General features: G+C 44.7%; 2 protein-coding genes across 7 annotated transcripts in view; one reads left to right on the forward strand and one right to left on the reverse strand.

The window, feature by feature from the left end:
• OSBPL9 (oxysterol binding protein like 9) overlaps positions 1-12,802 on the forward strand; it is a 194,666-nt gene extending 181,864 nt beyond the window's left edge. For all 5 annotated transcript variants that reach the window (XM_062191311.1, XM_062191312.1, XM_062191307.1 and 2 more), the window contains 10 exons: positions 1,989-2,074; positions 5,177-5,348; positions 6,312-6,396; positions 7,704-7,814; positions 8,043-8,106; positions 8,212-8,352; positions 9,908-9,986; positions 10,745-10,836; positions 11,647-11,782; positions 12,101-12,802. In XM_062191311.1, coding sequence (XP_062047295.1) covers positions 1,989-2,074; positions 5,177-5,348; positions 6,312-6,396; positions 7,704-7,814; positions 8,043-8,106; positions 8,212-8,352; positions 9,908-9,986; positions 10,745-10,836; positions 11,647-11,782; positions 12,101-12,175 — 1,041 coding nt within the window. In that variant the 3' untranslated portion in view covers positions 12,176-12,802. The remainder of the gene's footprint in view (positions 1-1,988; positions 2,075-5,176; positions 5,349-6,311; positions 6,397-7,703; positions 7,815-8,042; positions 8,107-8,211; positions 8,353-9,907; positions 9,987-10,744; positions 10,837-11,646; positions 11,783-12,100) is intronic.
• A 298-nt stretch (positions 12,803-13,100) lies between these two features.
• Positions 13,101-19,256, reverse strand: part of NRDC (nardilysin convertase) — an 87,724-nt gene continuing 81,568 nt past the window's right edge. For both annotated transcript variants that reach the window (XM_062191314.1, XM_062191313.1), the window contains 7 exons: positions 17,454-17,501; positions 17,114-17,166; positions 16,649-16,732; positions 15,621-15,711; positions 15,016-15,132; positions 13,825-13,914; positions 13,101-13,682 (listed from right to left, as the gene is read on the reverse strand). In XM_062191314.1, the coding sequence (XP_062047298.1) occupies positions 13,485-13,682; positions 13,825-13,914; positions 15,016-15,132; positions 15,621-15,711; positions 16,649-16,732; positions 17,114-17,166; positions 17,454-17,501 (681 nt within the window). In that variant the 3' untranslated portion in view covers positions 13,101-13,484. The remainder of the gene's footprint in view (positions 13,683-13,824; positions 13,915-15,015; positions 15,133-15,620; positions 15,712-16,648; positions 16,733-17,113; positions 17,167-17,453; positions 17,502-19,256) is intronic.

A 19,256-nucleotide genomic window follows, 5' to 3' on the forward strand; every position in this document is an offset into this window, starting at 1 on the left:
TTGGTTCCTCAGGGTTAAGGGTGTGCCAAAGGTGACACTCCCAGGTTAGGCGTGGTAAATCACACTCTCTCTCTCTCTTTAATTCAGAAGTGATATCAGTTTTGTATCAAAATAAACGTCTTTTAATCTTTTAATTACATTTCCCACTTATCCTTTGAAGTACCCTCATATGTAAACTTACTTGAAATGTAAATGCTGGCGTCTGAAAAATTCTGAGTATTAAAGCCCAGTTTCCCCTTCCATGCTGCTAGTTCCCTTCTGCACTCCTCTGCACCTGCCCACTGCTTCGGTAGTTAATCTCTGCCACACCCCCATTTCTTGTCTTTGCCTTTTTTTGTTTCTTTTTATATTTCCATGTCTTGTTCTGTTGTCCCCACTTGTGTCTGTTGTAGCCTTATTCCTCTTTGAGGCTTTTCTCTGATGCCACCTCAGTGAGTTGTTTGCTAGCTCTGCCCTCATTCTGGTCCCCTTCACATTGCATGATTTTTTCCCTCAGCTGAACGCCAAGGGTACTCTGAACATGTCTTGTATGATATTTGTCACCTTGCACCTAAACTGTAATTATGTAATTATGTAAGTATGATTCCGATATACTTACTTTTGCTTCCATCATGGCTTTTAACCCTGTATCTTAAATGTGGTGACTGTAGTAATTACTAAGTTTATTTTATTTTATTTTTTAGATTTATTTATTTATTTGAAAGTCAGAGTTACACAGAGAGAGAAGGAGAGGCAGAGAGAGAGAGAGAGAGAGAGAGAGGTCTTCCAATCCACTGGTTCACTCCCCAATTGGCCACAACGGCCGGAGCTGGGCCAATCCGAAACCAGGAGCCAGGGCTTCCTCTGGGTCTTCCCACGCAGGTGCAGGGGCCCAAGGACTTGGGCCATCTTCCACTGCCCTCCCAGGCCATAGCAGAGAGCTGGATTGGAAGTGGAGCAGCCAGGTCTTGAACCGGTGCCCATATGGTATGCCAGCACTGCAGGCGGCGGCTTTACCCTCTTCGCCACAGCACCAGCCCCAGTAATTACTAAGTTTGAAGGATAGTTTTTTTGCTTGCTATAATGTGCCACCTCCATGAGGTAGACATTTCAAAAATTCTTGTTCCATTCCATTTCCCCAATGAAATTAGTCCCTTTTTTTGATGGTCAATCATGTTTCTCATTTTGTTCCCCATATTATCATTTCCTTTCTTTCTTCACTTTCCTCTGCCACATTCCCAGCTCCTAAACATAAAACTTTGTTTCTCTCTGTCTCTCTCTCTCTCTCTCTCACTATCCACTCTGCCTGTCAAAAAGAGAAGAAAAAAAAAAAAAAGCTTTGTGGGCTCAGCCCCTGAGAGAAAAAATTTGTTGATTCTTAGGCTTTATTCATTTCTTTTCTCTTAGTTGTTTATTTAGAAACTTAAGCTTAGAGTACAAGTGTGAGTAAAGTTGGCCTTGCATTCTATTTGAAGATACAAATTCTGAAATGAACCAATGTCCTGTAACACCTGTTTACTGGTGATAGAGGCTGCAGTAGCAGGGAGAGCGCACAGATCCCTCTGAAGTCACACAGACCAGATTTTGAATTTCACAATAATGGAGTGGTGAGGAAAATTTTCCACTGTAAAATAGGGATAATAATTCCTTCATATCAAGCTATTGTCCAGTTTAATAAGATTATGTATGTAGTGTTCCAGCAGATAGATGGTATCCAAGGGTTGCAACTGAGTTGTTGTTTTTGTTATACTCAGTATGAAAAGGGAGTTTGCACAGAGCAAGTAACATTTGCACATTCCCAGCCCCTTGTCTGTCTTTCACCTGCTGCAAGATAGTTTTAATGGGCATTTCTGAGTCAGAACAGTTTGGACTAGTAGTTTCTAGAGGCATGCCTGGGCAGTACATGGTGGGTGGTAGGACCATGGTTGGAATGAATTTTTTGAGCAGTTCCACAATGTTTATCTTGTAGAATTTAATCCTCAAGGGTCAAATGTGTGTGTGTTTTTCAGGTAGTTCTTCCAACATTCATTCTTGAAAGAAGATCTCTTTTAGAAATGTATGCAGACTTTTTTGCACATCCGGACCTATTTGTGAGGTATTTGAACACAACAAGTTTCCAATTTTTTAAGAAATTATTACTCAGTAGCTTTCTGCCTTTGCAGGATAGGTGGATTTCTTCTTAACCTTTCAAACATTTCTGTGAAAAAGTGGCACTGAATACATAGCTCTTCTCTTAGGTTATATGGTGGTGAAGTTGTTAGGCAACCAAGTTTAACACTTTAAAAATTCTTCAGAGCTCATAAATGGCTAGTGAAGGAAATGGGCTTATTTAATGCAGGCATTGATAACCATTGTTCATTTATTTACACTGTATCCTGCTATGTTAACTGAGTTCAGCAAACTTATCCAATGTACCTGTTTGCTAAGCATTTTGTTGTGAGCTAGACAAAGATCTCAGTGTGTCCTTGAAGAGTTTACAGCCTAGTGTCACATTATGGACTGGCTCATAAATTTTTTTAATAGATTTTATTTATTTATTTGAAAGTCAGTGTTACACAGAGAGAAGGAGAAGTAGAGAGAGAGAGAGAGAGGCTTTCCATTTGCTGGGTCACTCCCCAATTGTCCACAATACACCGATCCGAAGCCAGGAGCCAGGTCTCCCAAGGACTGGGGCCATTTCCACTGCTTTCCCAGGTCATAGTAGAGAGCTGGATCGGAAGTAGAGCAGCTTGAACTAGAACCAGTGCCCATATGGGATGCCGGCTTTGCTGGTGGTGGCTGTATCCGCTATGCCACAGCGCCAGCACCTCATAAAATTTTTTAAAGATTTATTTTAATATTTGAAAGACAGAGTTATAGAGAGAGGTAGAGACAGACAGAGAGAGAGAGATCTTCCATCACTGGTTCACTCCCCCAAATGGCCACAATGGCCAGAGCTTAGCCTGTCTGAAGCCAGGAGCTTCTCCTGGGTCTCCCACGTGGGTGCAGGGGCCCAAGGATTTGGGTCATCCTCTGCTGCTTTCCCTGGTGCATTAGCAGGGAGCTGGATTGGAAGTGAAGCAACTGGGACTAGAACCGGGTCCCATACGGGATGCCGGTGCTACAGGCCAGGGCTTTAACCCACTGTGCTACAGCACTGGCCCTTATGGTTCATAAATTTTAAATACACAGCTTGCAGTATTAGATATACGAACACGGGAGAGAAATAATGTAAAGGTGGGGTTGACTTACAAAGAGGCAAGTTCACATTGTTTTTCACTGGTAACCAGAAATTTTTCTTTGTATTGGGAAGTGTTCTAATCCATCTTCTTTGGTTACATTCCTTGGCCTTGGACTGTAGTTTACTAAAGCCAGATACCAATCATTGAGCTTTCAAAACGGGAGGGCACATTTGCTGACATTGATATACATAGATACATATCTATTTCCTTCTTACTGAAGATTTAAGAGAACCAGTTCCCAAAAGGGAGAAATTCAAATAAATATGGTAGTGTGTTTAAGTTAATAGATAATTAATAAAATGTAAACATTTATCTGTTACATGTGCAAATAAAAATGGAAAATACCAGTTGTTCATTTGATACAAATTGGAGGGTTAAGAGGAACCTTTGGCCAGCACCGAGGCTCACTAGGCTAATCCTCCACCTGCGGCGCCGGCACACCGGGTTCTAGTCCTGGTCAGGGCACCGGATTCTGTCCCAGTTGCTCCTTTTCCAGTCCAGCTCTCTGCTGTGGCCCGGGAAGGCAGTGGAGGATGGCCCAAGTGCTTGGGCCCTGCACCCGCATGGGAGACCAGGAGGAAGCACCTGGCTCCTGGCTTTGGATCAGTGCGGTGCGCCGGCCACAGCGGCCATTGGGGGTGAACCAATGGAAAAAGGAAGACCTTTCTCTCTGTCTCTCTCACTGTCCACTCTGCCTGTCAAAAAAAAAAGGAGCCTTTATATGTGAGGATTTAAACTTTGAGGCCCTTAGATGAACCACTGAAATATGAAAGGATAGCTTAAAACAAACAATAAGATAAAATAGAATAGAATACTAAAAATGCTAGAACTGATTAATTCCAAGAAAGGAGAAATAAATGGAATAAGGAAGAAAGGGAACATGCAGGAAACAAGTATCAAGGTGGAAGAATTATACCTAATTATATCAGCAGTTACTACATGTAAATATAATATTCATATAGCACTTAAGAGAACAGCACTTGTCAGACTGTATAAAAAAGCAAGATACATCTGTGTGTGCTGTTTGAAAGGGAGAAACTTTAAATGTGAAGACACTGATGGGTTAAAAGTAACAGAATGGGCAAACATGCAAAATACCAAACATAACAAAACTGACAAAACTGTATTAGTATCTGACAAAGGAGACTTTCAAGATAAGACATGCTGCCAGGGACAAATAGAGATATTTTATAATGATAAAGGGTCAGTTTATCAAAAATAAATTATACTCCTAAAAGGGTATGTTACTAATAACACACCTTCAGAATACATTCAGCAAAAACCGACTAAAGTGAGAAATTTACAAGTCTACAAATTCCTCCCTTGGGAACTAATTGACCAGGTAGCCCCCACTTCCCTTCCTGACACCTGTAGGAAGTCTGTAGTAGATTCAGACAGCGGTATTAATCAACTTGATCCAGTTGATGTTTCTAAATAGTGCCCAAGAGTTGTGGAACACAGTCTTCTAAGAGCACATGGAATGTTCATCAAGACCGACCATGTACTCAAAAGTCCTCATAAATTTAAATAATGGGAATTACACAGATTCTCTACCATGAAAAATTAAATTAGGAGTGATTACATAGATAGGGAACATCAACTATTTGGCAATTAATGTACTTATGGATTTCTATGGATTTCTGAAACAGAACTGATCCATGGTACTAGAAAATGGAAGTGATGTTTGCCTCAGTGTGAGAGGTGGTGATTGCTTAGAAAGGGGAACCTTTCCTGATTGGGTGCTAATTAAATGGATTTATGCATTTGTCACATTCCTCAAACACTAAGATCCATGCATTTAGTTGTGTGTATTAGACCCTGGTTTTAAGAAGAAGCCTGGAGATAATACCTGGTCCTGGGTCCGTAGGCCTCTCAGTTTGGCTCAGAATGGACCATGCGGGGAGAGGGGCGGGTGCTGCATTAGCTTGTACCCTGCAAAGAAGCTGAGCATTAAATTGCGCCTTTTTGTCTTTCAGCATTAGTGACCAGAAGGATCCTAGAGAGCGAATGGTTCAGGTTGTGAAATGGTACCTCTCGGCCTTTCACGCAGGAAGGAAAGGATCAGTTGCCAAAAAGCCATACAACCCCATTCTGGGCGAGATCTTTCAATGTCACTGGACACTACCAAATGATACTGAAGAGAACGCAGTGAGTTCTGCATCCTAAGTGATAAACTGATTCCACATTTCATTTTATTTAGGTGCAGATAATAATGATGAAGGTAGTCGCCAAAAGATGCTTACCACTAGCAGAAGAGCATTGTCTGTAAGGGTCACCATATTTAGCATGCTGAGAAGGGGGAGAGTGGCATAAGATGATAATGGAAATTCACATCACGCCAGGCCCTGTGAGCCATAGTGCTGACTTTACGGCTTGTCAGTTGAAGTTGACAAAGATGAGTCCTGGCACATGGGCCTCAGCAGTGGTGGTGCCATTTACTGGTAAGGAGAAAAGGTAGTAGGGCGGTAGCATCGAGAACATGTGAGCGGAGCTGTCATTTGGGGAGTTGAGTTACAAGGGTGTGGCGTTCAGGAGAGAGATGGACTTGAGGTTTCCAGAGATTTTAGTGTCTTTAGAAATCATTTTCAAGCTCTAGGATTCGATGAAATCATCTGGGAAGACATCACAGCTAGAAAACAATGGGTCACCCACAGCCAGCCCGTAGCTCCACACTGAGAGTTGTGGTGAAGAAGCCACAGGATAGAAGACTGACACCTGTTCAGAGTCTTCTCGGGTGAGAGGAAAGCTCCTAGCCCACAGCCTGGCACATAGCCCTCGGTAGATGTGACTCCCACTCTTTCCCTCTCTAAGAAACAAAACATGAGCTTCGGCTCATGACTAGGGACAAGGGCAGTGGGTGTCTGTTTTTATCCATCTGCAAACATAAATGCCTGTTCTGTGCCAGGCCAGGCCCATGGACCTTGCCTTCAAGAATGTTTATTCTCCTCAGGGAGACTGACACAAAGCAGTAATTACATCCATGTAACTAAACGCCACAGCAGAAATGTTAGAGGGCTCGAGTGTGTCGAGGAGGGAGCACTCTCTCCAGTTACCAGATTCTCTGTGATGCCATGTTTCCACATCAAAAGAAAATGTTGTATTTGCTTACAGGAGCTAGTTTCCGAAGGACCAGTTCCCTGGGTTTCCAAAAACAGTGTAACGTTCGTGGCTGAACAGGTTTCCCATCATCCACCCAGTAAGTCACAGAGCTCTTCTGCAGCACCCACTCTTGGGCCGTTGATAGCTCTCTAGCTGAAGTCACTGTATTGTCAGCTGTACAGCTAGCTGTGGCTTCTGTTACCTCAAGCGGACACTCAGTTAATTGGTTCCTCATATCTATCTGTTCTTTATATGAGTTCCAAGACTTTTTTTTTTTTTTTTTTTACAATTTATGTATTTGAAAGACTGTTGCAGAGAGAGGTAGAGACAGAGAGAGAGAAGTCTTGCATTTGCTGGTTCATTCCACAAGTGGCTGCAGCAGCTGGAGCTGAGCTGATCCGAAGCCAGGAGCCAAGAGCTTCTTGCAGGTCTCCCACATGGGTGCAGGGCCCCAAGCACTTGGGCCATCTTCTACTGCTTTCCCAGGTGCATTAACAGGGAGCTGGACTGGAAGTGGAGCAGTAGGGACTCAAAGCAGCGCCCATACAGGATGCTGGCACTGCTCGCCAGGGCTTTAACCTGCTGCACCACAGCAGCAGCCCCAGTTCTAAGACTGTTAGCCTCACTGATTAAATGTGTATAAAAAGAAGGGATTTGGGAAGCCACCTTTTGATGCTTCCACAGTCATCTTACAAATAATAATCTGTGCTTTAGGGACCTTGGTGACTTTGCAAGTTTGTATGAGTGATACGAAGTTTTTGCATGATATATTCCTGGAGAGAATACTTACCAACTGTGGTGTAGTGGTTTAAGCCTCTGCTTGTGGTACCGGCATCCCATATGGGCACTGGCTGAAGTCCCAGCTGCTCCTCTTCCCATCCAGCTCTCTGCCATGGCCTGGGAAAGCAGCAGACAATGGCCCTAGTTCTTGGGCCCCTGCTTCTGCGTAGGGGACCCAGAGGAAGCTCCTGGCTTCTGATCAGCCCAGCTCCAGCCATCATGGGCATTTGGGGAGTGAACCAGCAGATGGAAGACCTTTCTCTTCTGTCTCTCCCTTTCTCTGTAACTCTATCTCTCAAATAAATAAAATCTTAAAAAAGAAAAAAGGACTAGCATACTGGATGCCGGATGGGCCCAGGTTGGGGCGGGAACAAGGTTGTGTATGCTGTAGAACAAGAGCCCTTTTGATTTTAAGCCTCCTGGATTGGCCAAGCATCGTTTCAGAGAGCAGGGCTTCTCTGCCTGCAGGGCTGTGGACGAATGCTTGCACTGAGGAAGGGGTAATGAAAAGCAAATGTGTGCCTCACGGCCTGATTGCAGGCCGTGGAGCCAGTTTTCTTCCCAGTCAGCTTGTGAGCTGATTGTGGCTGTATAGTTCACTAATTGAAAACAATTTCTGTCCAGTTTCAGCCTTTTATGCTGAGTGTTTTAACAAGAAGATCCAATTCAATGCTCATATTTGGACCAAATCAAAATTCCTTGGGATGTCGATTGGTGTGCACAACATAGGGCAGGGTAAGTCTGTGGGCACTGGGTAGACTACCATGTGAGCAGAATTTATTCTACTGTGTGCTGGACACTTGCCTGAGAAGAGAGAATGTTCTCAGAAAACCAAACTGATGCCATTGTTTACATGTAAGCCTACGTATTGGTGGTTCAAGCAGGGGTGGGGTATGAGATAATTTCTAAGATTTATGGCCAAATGACTCTGCTCACTAGAGGTTCTATCCCTTCTCCCCACAGGCTGTGTTTCATGTCTAGACTATGATGAACATTACATCCTCACATTTCCCAATGGTTATGGAAGGCAAGTAGAGCTGTGATCAGCAGGAGACACTGCTGTTCCTTAAGCCATGCCCCTTTTCTTTTTCCTCTTAACTGTGCACCTTACTGAAAACTTTTTATTTTGCAGGTCTATCCTCACGGTGCCCTGGGTGGAATTGGGAGGAGAATGCAACATTAATTGTTCCAAAACGGGCTACAGTGCGAATATCGTCTTCCACACTAAACCTTTCTATGGGGGCAAGAAACACAGAATCACTGCAGAGATTTTGTAGGTGTTTTCTTTCTGCCTCAGTGCTCTTCTGCTTCTCTGAAGTGCTTTTCCATTGTTCGGAACATACATTGTTAGGAATTGGCTATTTGCATGGTTCTGTCTTCGTAAACTTGTTTGCTTTATATGTCATTTCTTCCTAAAATTCTGTATCAAAAGGAGACCTTAAACCTAGGTTCAAAAGAGGCTATTAATGAGATTTTCTTCCTAGGTGGCCAAATCGTGGCTTCTTCACTCATTCTTATGAGATTGGACCACGAGCTAGACCTTGTAACAAGACTCTGTGACATTCACTTCCTCACAGCCCCTTTTTCTGTGCTTTTTGCTGGGGAAATACAGTAACTGTCACATCGCACAGGCATTTGGCTTGGATAGTTTGCTCCTCTTGGGTCCAGTGAAGATGGCTGTGCTAGGAGAGTTACTGTGTGCTGGGTGGGTCCGGGGCTGCCTGGAAGAGGCAAGTCTGTGGTGATGTTTCATGGAACTTTTTTCTCTGTGCTAGAAGGCCTCATTGGGAACAGTGTCCTAGATGGAAGGTACACTGTTGGTTAACCAGTTTTCCAGGGAGATAATTTGGTGACAAAATCAACATCCAAAAAAACCTTGGGTAGAGCCATGAACACAAGATGAAGTAAGGATCAGTGTAAAATCAAAACAATTAATGTAGGCAGAAGATATGGCGGAGGGTTTAAGAGAGCAGCACGAATCACTAGGATAATGCAGCTGGGGTTTGCGCATCAGATGAAGGATTACACTAGGTGGGTAGTTCTGACTTTTGGTCTGTGAACGCCTTTAACAATTATTAAGAACCCCAAAGAACTTGTAACATGTTTTTGTGGATTATGTCTATCAATATTTTCCATACTGGAAATTGAAACATTTAAAAATTTTGAGAAATTTGGCATTGTTTCATATATAAAGTTTGTAAATGTCTTATAATTAGTAGGAGATAGATGATTCTCCTGTGTGCCTCTTGGTTCCATCTGTTGCTACATGTCACGTAGCATCTGGAAAACACTGTACACTTTGAGAAAACTGAATGGAAAAGGTAAATAATGCAGTGTTTGACCTAATGGACTCTCCCTGACAGGGTTCTGGGAACCCCCAGGGATCACAACCACACTTTGAGAACCACTGCATGACTGTGTTCTGACTTGGCTCCATGCCATCTTCTTTCCCAGTCCTCCCAAATGACAAAGGACACTGACGTGTCTGGCCAGTGCTGGCAGCTTCCGTCCATCTGTCCTGTTCATTTTCCGATGCTCCTGGACTTCTCCTCACACCTCACTCCTCAGTGACCCTGCCTTTGCTGTGATGCTCACCTTCGCAGAGCCGCTGTACTGGCAGGCAGAAGACTGACGCAGTGATGCTTGCATTCTGTTCAGAGCCCTGTTCTTAGAGCTGGCCTAGGAAATCCAGTTCTGTTAATGCCGCTTTTGCCAAAGACTTCACAGTTGCTCTTCTATTCTGCTCTGTGTAGGTAGGCCACACTGACCAGTCTTTGGCGGGAAAATTCTCAATTTGAGACTAACACAAATGTTTCCTTTCTGTTTAGTTCTCCAAATGACAAGAAGTCTTTTTGTTCCATTGAAGGAGAGTGGAATGGTGTGATGTATGCAAAATATGCAACGGGGGTAAGAACCTATATTTTGCTGATTATTTCAGGCTACCCTGAATTTTAGTATATCCCTATTCTGGCTTTCTTCACCTGGAACTTTAACCCTGAGGCCAGCTCTAATGTCTCCTTCAGGCAAGTTTCTTTCTTCCTTCCCCCACTTCCTCCTAGGCAGAGCAGGTTAGAGAAAGTTTTTACTTTTCTCTCTGCTCTCAAAACACTTGAGAATAACGTAGGTAACAGTGGCACATCCTAAGCACCCAGGAAATGTTAGGAGCATCATTACAGTGTGTGGCATGTTTATGGGGTGAAGTAGTAAACTATAGTGTACGTGTTTTAATATACACACAGCTCAAGTCCTTGCTTTTAAGTAACGTACACTTTGTAGTACTTCCAATAAACTGTTCTCTTCAAACTAAGAAGAAAGGTGGTATGGGATTAACAGGAAGAGTCAATGAACTGGATTTTAGACTTGGAGAATCTGCAGTGTACAACAGTGCTTGAGGTAGCATGCTTACCGTTAGGACTGATCGTCTATTTTGTCTGGCTCGTCGAGAGCTACCTCTAGCCACAGTGAAATGTTGGTTGAATGCCCCTCTAAGAGTCTAGACATAAGACACACCAAATATTTAGGCTTAAGGCTACATAGTGTAATTCACTGTCTGTGTCCTTAATAAACATGGGGTCTGATGAATAGATCTGTGAATTGAAAGTTTTCTGTGACAAGTTTTCCGTCTGGAACCATTTCTGTAGTAACATTTGTCTCATGTTTTCTAGGAAAACACAGTCTTTGTAGATACAAAGAAGTTGCCTATAATCAAGAAGAAAGTACGGAAGTTGGAAGATCAGAATGAGTATGAGTCTCGCTGGTAAGAACACAGACTGAAGTTCTGCTGACACTGTTGTCCCGTGATGGGCACAGGGCTGGATTTTGGAGACAGTAGAGCAGAGGGTAACAGAGTGCAGCCTAGGTTTGAATGCCTGGGTTTGCAGGTCAGCATCACCACTTACTAGATCTGAAACCATGGCTAAGTTAGCGAACTTCTCTTTGCTTTTTTTCCTGAAATGGAAATAATGGTTTTAAGAGGAAGCCATTGGGGCTGGCATTGCGGCACAGTGGCTAAAGCCGCCACCTATGGTGCCAGCATCTCATATGGGCATCAGTTCAAGTCCCAGCCACTCCACTTCTGATCCAGCTCCTTGCTAATTGTCTGGGAAAGCTTTGGAAGATGGCTTAAGAACTTGGGCCCCAGTACCCACATGGGAGACCTGGAAGAAGCTCCTGGCTTCAGTTTGGCCCAGCCTTGGCTGTTGAGGCCATTTGGCTGGTGAACCAGCAGATGGAAGATCTCTCTCTCCGTCTCTATTCCTCCCTCTCTGTCATTTATTTGAAAGTCAGAGTTACAGAGAGGGACAGGCGGAGGCAGACAGAGTTTTCCCTCTTTGTTCACTCCCTAAGATTCTCTGTAACTCTGCTTTTCAAATAAATAAATCATTAAAAATAAAAGGATGGAGTGTCCTGGGCCTATTTCTCTGTACCTTATTCCTCCAGTGCCCTCCAGTGCCTATGAACACTTAAGGCCATTTGATGTATGCAGTTACTATAATGCTTTATTCAGAGGTGGCTGTATAGACGTTCATGCTCAAGATTGTCACTTTTTCTTGATTGTTTTCTTTAGTCTTTGGAAGGATGTCACTTTCAATCTAAAAATCAGAGACATCGATGCAGCCACTGAAGCAAAGCACAGACTTGAAGAAAGACAAAGAGCAGAAGCCCGAGAAAGGAAGGAGAAGGAAATTCAGTGGGAGACAAGGGTAAGCTTGCCTGCCCCTGCCACCTAACTCTCACCTGGACCCTGAGCGGTAACTCGTTAATTCTTTTAAATGAATACTGAAGACTGAAGTTTCAAACACTTCATAAATAAGATAACCCCAGTTATATGTTTATAAACAAGATATATGTTTATACATCTTATGCTTATAAAAATGTTTATAAATGAAATAACCCTGCCCTGACATGAAACACTTTCCAGTGTAATGGGAAAGGGGGAAGATAGGAAATAATGGAAAGTGTATCGCAGGAGTACACACACAGCAAGGGTATAACCAGCTTCTCCTCCTTTCTCTTAACAGTTATTTCATGAAGATGGAGAATGTTGGGTTTATGATGAACCATTACTGAAACGCCTTGGTGCTGCCAAGCATTAGGTTGGGAAATACAGAGTTCACCCCAGTGACCAGGACAGCAGGTGCCATCAGGCAGCAGGCTTTCTGCGGGAGAACCTCGGCGCTCCCTGCATGTCGCCGTGGCCCCTATCTCAGGGATACTGGACTTGCCGACGCAGAGGAACAATTACAGCAGGAAAAGTCTCCCTTTCTTCCAGTGTGGCAGTTACAATTTTGACTTCAGTCCTGAGAAAAACTTTAGGTTTTGAAAACAAGATGTCTGCTGGTTTTCGAAACCCTGTGCTCTGAAAAGCATTTATAAACCCAAGTCTCAAGCTCGCCACGCTAGTATTGCTATTCAGATATACAACCTGTTTCCTAGTTCATGTAATCTTGGATTCTCTCTATATATATACATATATATAAATACAAATATACTTGAGATTTTTTTCATAAATACTCCATCTACTGTAAATATTGGTTCCTCAGAGATGTTTTAGAAAACTAGCTCAATGTACTTAAAATCAAGTGTTAAGGAAATTTCATGGTTTCACCTACAATAACTTTTATTTTGGAATTGAACTGTTACTAAGTTGTATCTAACGCTGGATTACAGTTTAATTATACTCAGTGCTTCCTACAGCTTCATAAAATAATTTTTCCAACCTTTTTCAATGTGCTGCTTTTATTTTTATGGCTAAACTTAGAAGCCAGTTAATTTGTCACCCTTGAATAGAGGAGCTAGCTTCTCACAGGACTCTGAAAACAAGGGAGGGGCCATCCTTTTCTGTGTTTTCTATTGTGACTTTAGCCCTCACCATGCTGTTCCACACAGTCTTCACTGAGCACATACAGAATACGTAGGGCTCCCAACATGTTATCCCTTAGAAGGTTTTAGACTAGTGTATACTTTGAGATTCTCACCCCACACTGAAACAAAAAGACCACCACAGGAGCAAATGCCTCATTCTGAAGGGAAATACAGAACTATCTTTATTTAAAAATACATTAAAAAACAAAAACAGGTATTGGTACCTAGCATTTAGGTACTAATGACACATCAGTTACAGCAGCGCCTCTCAAGGGCAGGAGTCTCAGTCTGAGAGGACGCAGGCCAGGGCTTTCCAGTCTGCAGCTTGCAAGTGTTGTGCTCACAGTGGGCCCACTCAGCAGATCTCTCCTTGTCGGCTATTACCCTGGGTTTGTTAGTCTCAGGAGGGATAAAAAGTAAATCAAATTCCGTGATGCCAGTGCAAAACTCCAACAGAAGCCCTAAAGCAGCAGTAGTGTAACTCCATAAAATACAAACACATTTTTAAATACACACTGCTCAGGCCAACAAGACTGCAGTTTATTTGACTATCTTATGGTAGGGGAGAAGGCGGAGTGTCGACGTAAAAGCCCTGATATCAGTAATGGGGATGGTCGAGTCTGCCAGCAGAGGAGAGGATGGCAGGTAGGTTAGCTGCATCACTTCACAAGAAGAGTTGGAATCCTCACCAGAAGAGTTGGAATCCTCTTCCAGCTCGTACTTCCCATAACCAACCACCTGGAAAAGGCCAAAGATGCGATGTGAGAAACAAGTTGCTGACCAGATTTGGGTGAAGTCTGATTTTGGATCTTTGATGCCCACAGTTGAGAAATGACAACCTTGGAAAGCATGGAACTACAGCTTAATTAACCATACTCACGTGAACACTGAGCATTTTACTTCCTGGTCCTCTGTGAGCCTTGAACCAGTTGACCAGGTCTGATTTTGAGAATGACTTCAGTGCCTCAATCTAACAGGCATAGGGAAGACAGGAAATAAAGATTTGTTTCAGAAGGCAGATAGCTCTTAAACAAAACCCCCAGGCCCGTTTGGGCCTTGGTTACCATTGAGCACTCCAGGCTCCAGAGAAGGCTAAAGGGGAAGCTTTATGACACACCATTTCCTAACAGTGACCTATGTTATGTAAGATGGGTTTTGCAGCTACACTAATTAACACCATACACTGAGCTAGAAACCTGTCACATTAATGTCACAGCTCATAAACATGGTACTTACATACTTTGAGAAAATTCAGCAAATATTAAAACAGATGAGCTAAAACAGTTTTCTTAAAGTGAGCAGCTCTGCCTCACAGAGCAGCAGGTAAAGCCGGCATCCCACAAGGGCACCAATTCAAGTCCTGGCTGCTCCACTTTCGATCCAGGTCCCTGCTAATGCACCTGGGAAGGCAGTGAAGATCAGCCCCTGCATCCATGTGGGAGACCTGGAGGAAGCTCCTGGCTTCCAGCTTTGAGCAGCCCAGCTCCATGGCAGCCATCTGGGGAGTGAACTAGCAGGTAGAAAATATCTCCTCCTCCTCTCTATAACTCTGCCTTTCAAATAAATAAATCTTTAAAAAATAATTCACACTTTATAGGACTACACATTATCCAAGGCACCACTGGACTGCACAACCCAGAACTCTTCTGTAAGTTTTACTGTGAGCTGAAAGTTGTCAACATCTGTACCTGGAATCATTAAATCTAGAGGAGGAATTCCATAAGACTAGTCCTCAGTTTTTGTTAACAGAATCCTTTCTCCATAAAATCCTGTGGTAAACCTAAGTATACAACACAAATACAGAGCTGCCCTGATCCAAACAGGTGGGTGAGGGACTTAGGGTTAACACTTTGGTGCCAGACCTTAACACATAATCACTAAGGGATATGGTAGCAAGAGAAGTCTGGAAACAACTGATTAATCAAGAAATGGGCACATAATTACTGGAATCCAGCCAGGACAAAAGTCCCAAGTTTCTCTCCCACACTACACTGTTTTTCTTGGTCCTGTGACTCCTGTAGAAGCAGGAAGCCTCGCCAGTTCCATCAGGGCTCTTTCTCTGAAAACTCACCTCATGGGCAAGCCGGTCAAAGAGATACTGCTGCGTCACCACTTCGTTCCAGTTCCTGTCCACCTCCTCACCAAGGTGGGTATCCTCACACTCTTTCAGCTTGATCAGAGCTGTGACCTGTTCCCACAGAAAGAGTCATTCAGGCATGGCATCGTGCCAAAATAATTAGCCCTGGCCAGCCTGGGCTCTGGTGGGCCTGCCACCATGATAAGGAGGGGTAAAGGTAGATGAACATTGTGTTGAAAAAGAGGCGGGCACGCAGCACTGTTAAGACTGATGTCTGTGTGGGGATTTGACCTAGCAGTTAGGATGCCTGCATCCCGTATCTGAGTGCCTGAGTTGAAGTCCCAGCTCCAGGTCCTGATTCCAGCTTCCTAATACTGCAGACGCTAAGACGCAACAGGTTACAACCAAGTTGGGCCCCTGCTGCCCATGTGGGAGACATGGAATGAGGCCCTGGTGTTTGGCTTTGGCCTGACCAAGAAGAAGGGAGCTTTGTCTCTACCTCTCAAATACTACTACTAAAATAAGCAAATAAAGACTTGTGTCTGGTGTCTTAAGGGCTTGTATACGCCAAGGGCCAAATGACCAGGCAGTGCAGTCACCTGGGTGTTGAATGCATCTTCAGTGAGGTTCTCGATCTTTTCCTCAAAGCTAGAAAGAAACTCTTCTATCTTCTTATCAACAACTTCAGAGCTGAAATAAAACATCTTCAATTAAAAGCCATCAGAGACTTGGTATCAAGCAGAGGGAAATGATGAAGACACTAAGGATTACCATTAGGGTACTTCAAAAGGTTCATGGAAAATTTTTTTTTTTTTCCATTTTATTTGAAACAGACAGACAGAGATCTTTCATTTGCTGGTTCACTCCCCAAATCCCTGCAAACAGCCAAGGCTGCGCCAGGCCAAAGCCAGAAGCCCAGAACTCAATCTGGGTCTCCCACATGGGTTACAGGGACCCAAGTACTTGAGCAACCACCTGCTGCCTCCCAGAGTGCATGTTAGCACTAACCGGATCAGAAGCAGAGAAGCTAGGACTCAAACCAGGAACTGCAACAAGCGATGTGGCAGGTCAAGCAGCATCTTAACGCTGCACCAGATGTGCATCCCTGCATGATCTTTTCATCCCACTGTCCCTCACGCTTTTGAAGTACCCTGTACTTGGGGACAAAAGCTGAAATGTCTTCCCAGGCCTCAAAACTCTACCTTAAGGTTTGAGGGAAGCAAAGGGGAAGGGACCCCCAGCCCCAACAGCCCCAGCGCTTGACATGCAACCCAATTTCCTGGTAGCCTCTCTGAGGCAGTTTGCAGGTGTGCTTGACTACCTTGGTTCTAGCATGAATGCCAGGTCCATGGCATCCCTGCCGTTTTGTCCTCAGGTCTGCCTGAAGAAACACTGGCAAGCCCTGCACAGTGACCACAGGACTTCGGGGCAAAATCCTCTGAGACCACTGGAACCACTCAATGGCTGGTTAGTCCTGGGTCAGGCCAGCGAGAATTCTCTCGCCTTCCCCCAGTGACTTAACAGAGCAAGCCCTGCTTGGTCAGAGTTGCCCGAGGTTAAGGAAGCACCTGTAGCCCCCATTCTCCGTGGCCAGAATAATAGTTTGAGCATTTACACAATCACTTACTTGTACTTGGTTGCCTGAGTCCCCACCGTGACAGAGAATCCGAGAATCCCGGATGTGTTCCTACAGGTAGGGTAGACGTGGTACCTACAGCCAGGGTGAAGAGTTACATGAGCTCAGCTGGTCACGTGGGCCCCACCGTCAGAGGCACTAAATGTGAGCAGGTTGCCACCTGTTGTTTCTGGACCTCTGGAGGTCTCGAAAGAAGACCCATAAATGAGTAGGCAGCTACTTCGATTCTCAGGTTACAAGGTCCAACCCTCTCCTGAACTGGAAACCACAGCTAGCTTTTGGTTTTGACCAAACTAAAAACCCAATCATAGTCCAAGACGCAAATTCTGAAGTTCTGACAAGCAGGCATTACGCCTTAAAGGTATGGAGCTCTGAGAGACTGCTCAGTCAGGTATTCAACCTGCAAAGTAAGCCCCAACTCCTATCTGAGCTCAGTGTCTTTGCCAGCAGACTTACCCAAGGGTCTGCTTGGTTCGAAGGAAGTCAAAACAAGGCTCTTCCATGTGCATCTGCAATTCAACACACTACCCATCAGCCCAACTCCTTCCAGTAGAGCAACCGCCCTTCGTTCCCCCCTAAGTATTCTACATTTTCTTCAAAGTCCAGCCTCCCTTACTATCTTATTCCTAAATAGCCCAGGCGCCCTGTCCATGCGTCCCAGGTGAGAATACCAAATGACCTTCTTACCTTCCCATTACAGGTCTCTGACCACACAGGTCCCCAGCCCCCAGCAGAAAGGCTGGACCTCAGTGGGTCAGGGGCTCCTCAAGACCTCCATGCCCCTTCATAGACTTACCACAAGCAGCTCCATGAGAGTGTATTCTCTTAGACTCCTGGTGCCCGACTGGAAGGAGAAGGTCATAATCATCACCAGTGCCCCATAGCTTACGGAGCGGATCAATAACCCAGCTATTCCTCAATCACCCCACTCCTCTCTTCCTTCTACTGCCACGCCAGCAACAATTTTATTTACATCTCTGCCTTCCCACTAGACAGGAAATGTCTAGCACGAAATCACAGGTGGACATGGAGGTGAGCCCAGCAGTGTCTGACGACCTTGCAAAGTTCCTTGCCCGCAGGATCTTAAGGACACAGAGCCAAGTACTTGTAGCTCAAGCCCTAAGGCAATTTGGGGCTTTAAGAATGATATTTGGGCCTTATTCATGCAGGAGAAAAAAGGAATTTCTGTAGCAACACACAGGGACCCAAAACCATTCATAAGAAAAATACCTAAGAGGCAGAAACCCTGCTTGGGGACCACCTCCTGGCTGCCCTGGAGACTGGCAAAGTAATGCGGCCTCAAAGAAGGAGGTCAGCAAGCAAGGGTATTGCCAGCGCAGCCCCAGCCCCAGGCTCTCTCCTGGGCTCCTCTGACACATTTCTTTTCCCTCCCATTGCCCTGGAGGAAAGGCTAAGGGCTCTGTTCCTGACAGCCCTGGTTAGTCAGTGCTGAGATTTCCTGTTCCCATCTAAAGGGCAGCAATAAAACCAGGCAAAACCTGGTGTCACTACTCTGGGTCAAAATGCCATGCGGAGGGCAGAAGCAGTTTGTATTGGAAGCTAGTGCTAAGAAGTGACTAAGACAGACACCTTCACAGTGAACCTTACCACATGAAGCTGCCTGCAACTCTGGGCAAGTATTCCTTTCTCTGGTTTTTGGGCAGTCAGATACTGGAAGTGTGGACAGGGCTAGGCAGGACCAGGCTGTACCACTTACAGAAGCTGGCCTTGGTGGTCAGACTAGATAAAGACTGCGTGTCACCATGCTACAGCCAGGGACACAGGATCCACATAGAAGCTGGGCCTCTAGGGAAAGACAAAACCCAACCTACGCTCCAGAACCGCTGTCGCACCTGAATCAAAGGACTCATTAAACTGAGCCAGGGCAGGGCTCAGCTTCACAAAACAGAGATGGCCATGACATCAGGTGGGTGAGTTTTCTTCTGGCAACTAGACAAGGAGAGTGTCAGGATAAGGCTCGGGCCCAGGGCCAGAAACACAGGAAAAGAACAAAGATGATGACAAGGCAGCGCCACCCGGAGCCCAGCTCAGGGATTGTCACAAGGCACGCAGGGAAGCCAGGACCACAGCAGCAGCTAGGAGAGCTCTGACTGGGAAGTTGGGGATCAGGCTGGATAGGCGCAGGTTTAGGGAAGACTCTCACAGCCCTGGAAGTGAGTGGGACGAACCGGGGTTAGAGCAGGCTAAGGGCAAACTGCAATTGTTGGAAAGCACTTCCTTGGGTTAGATTCCAGTCTACCCTTCCAGAATAGTGTGGAAACAACACAGAATCTGAGGACAGAGGAATAAATTCGAGACCCAGCAGGTGTGACCTCAAATAAAAGAGGCTCTAAACCTTGGGTTTATCTCCCATAAAACAGAGGTAATGAACCCTTCCTCAGGTGCTTTGAAACTTTCATGACTGTAATATAATTGTTCTGTTTACTGTATACTGATTGCTTGGCTATGGTTACTTTTGTTCCTTTTTCAAAACTGTCATTTTAACAAATATCCTCCTGCTACTTGGGGTTCTATCAGGGGGACATCTAGGAATGAATTTCCATCCACATTCCGGTCCCTGTCCCTCTAGATGGTGGTT

Source organism: Lepus europaeus, chromosome 5 (assembly GCF_033115175.1).
Source record: "Lepus europaeus isolate LE1 chromosome 5, mLepTim1.pri, whole genome shotgun sequence".
Lineage (NCBI taxonomy): Eukaryota > Metazoa > Chordata > Mammalia > Lagomorpha > Leporidae > Lepus > Lepus europaeus.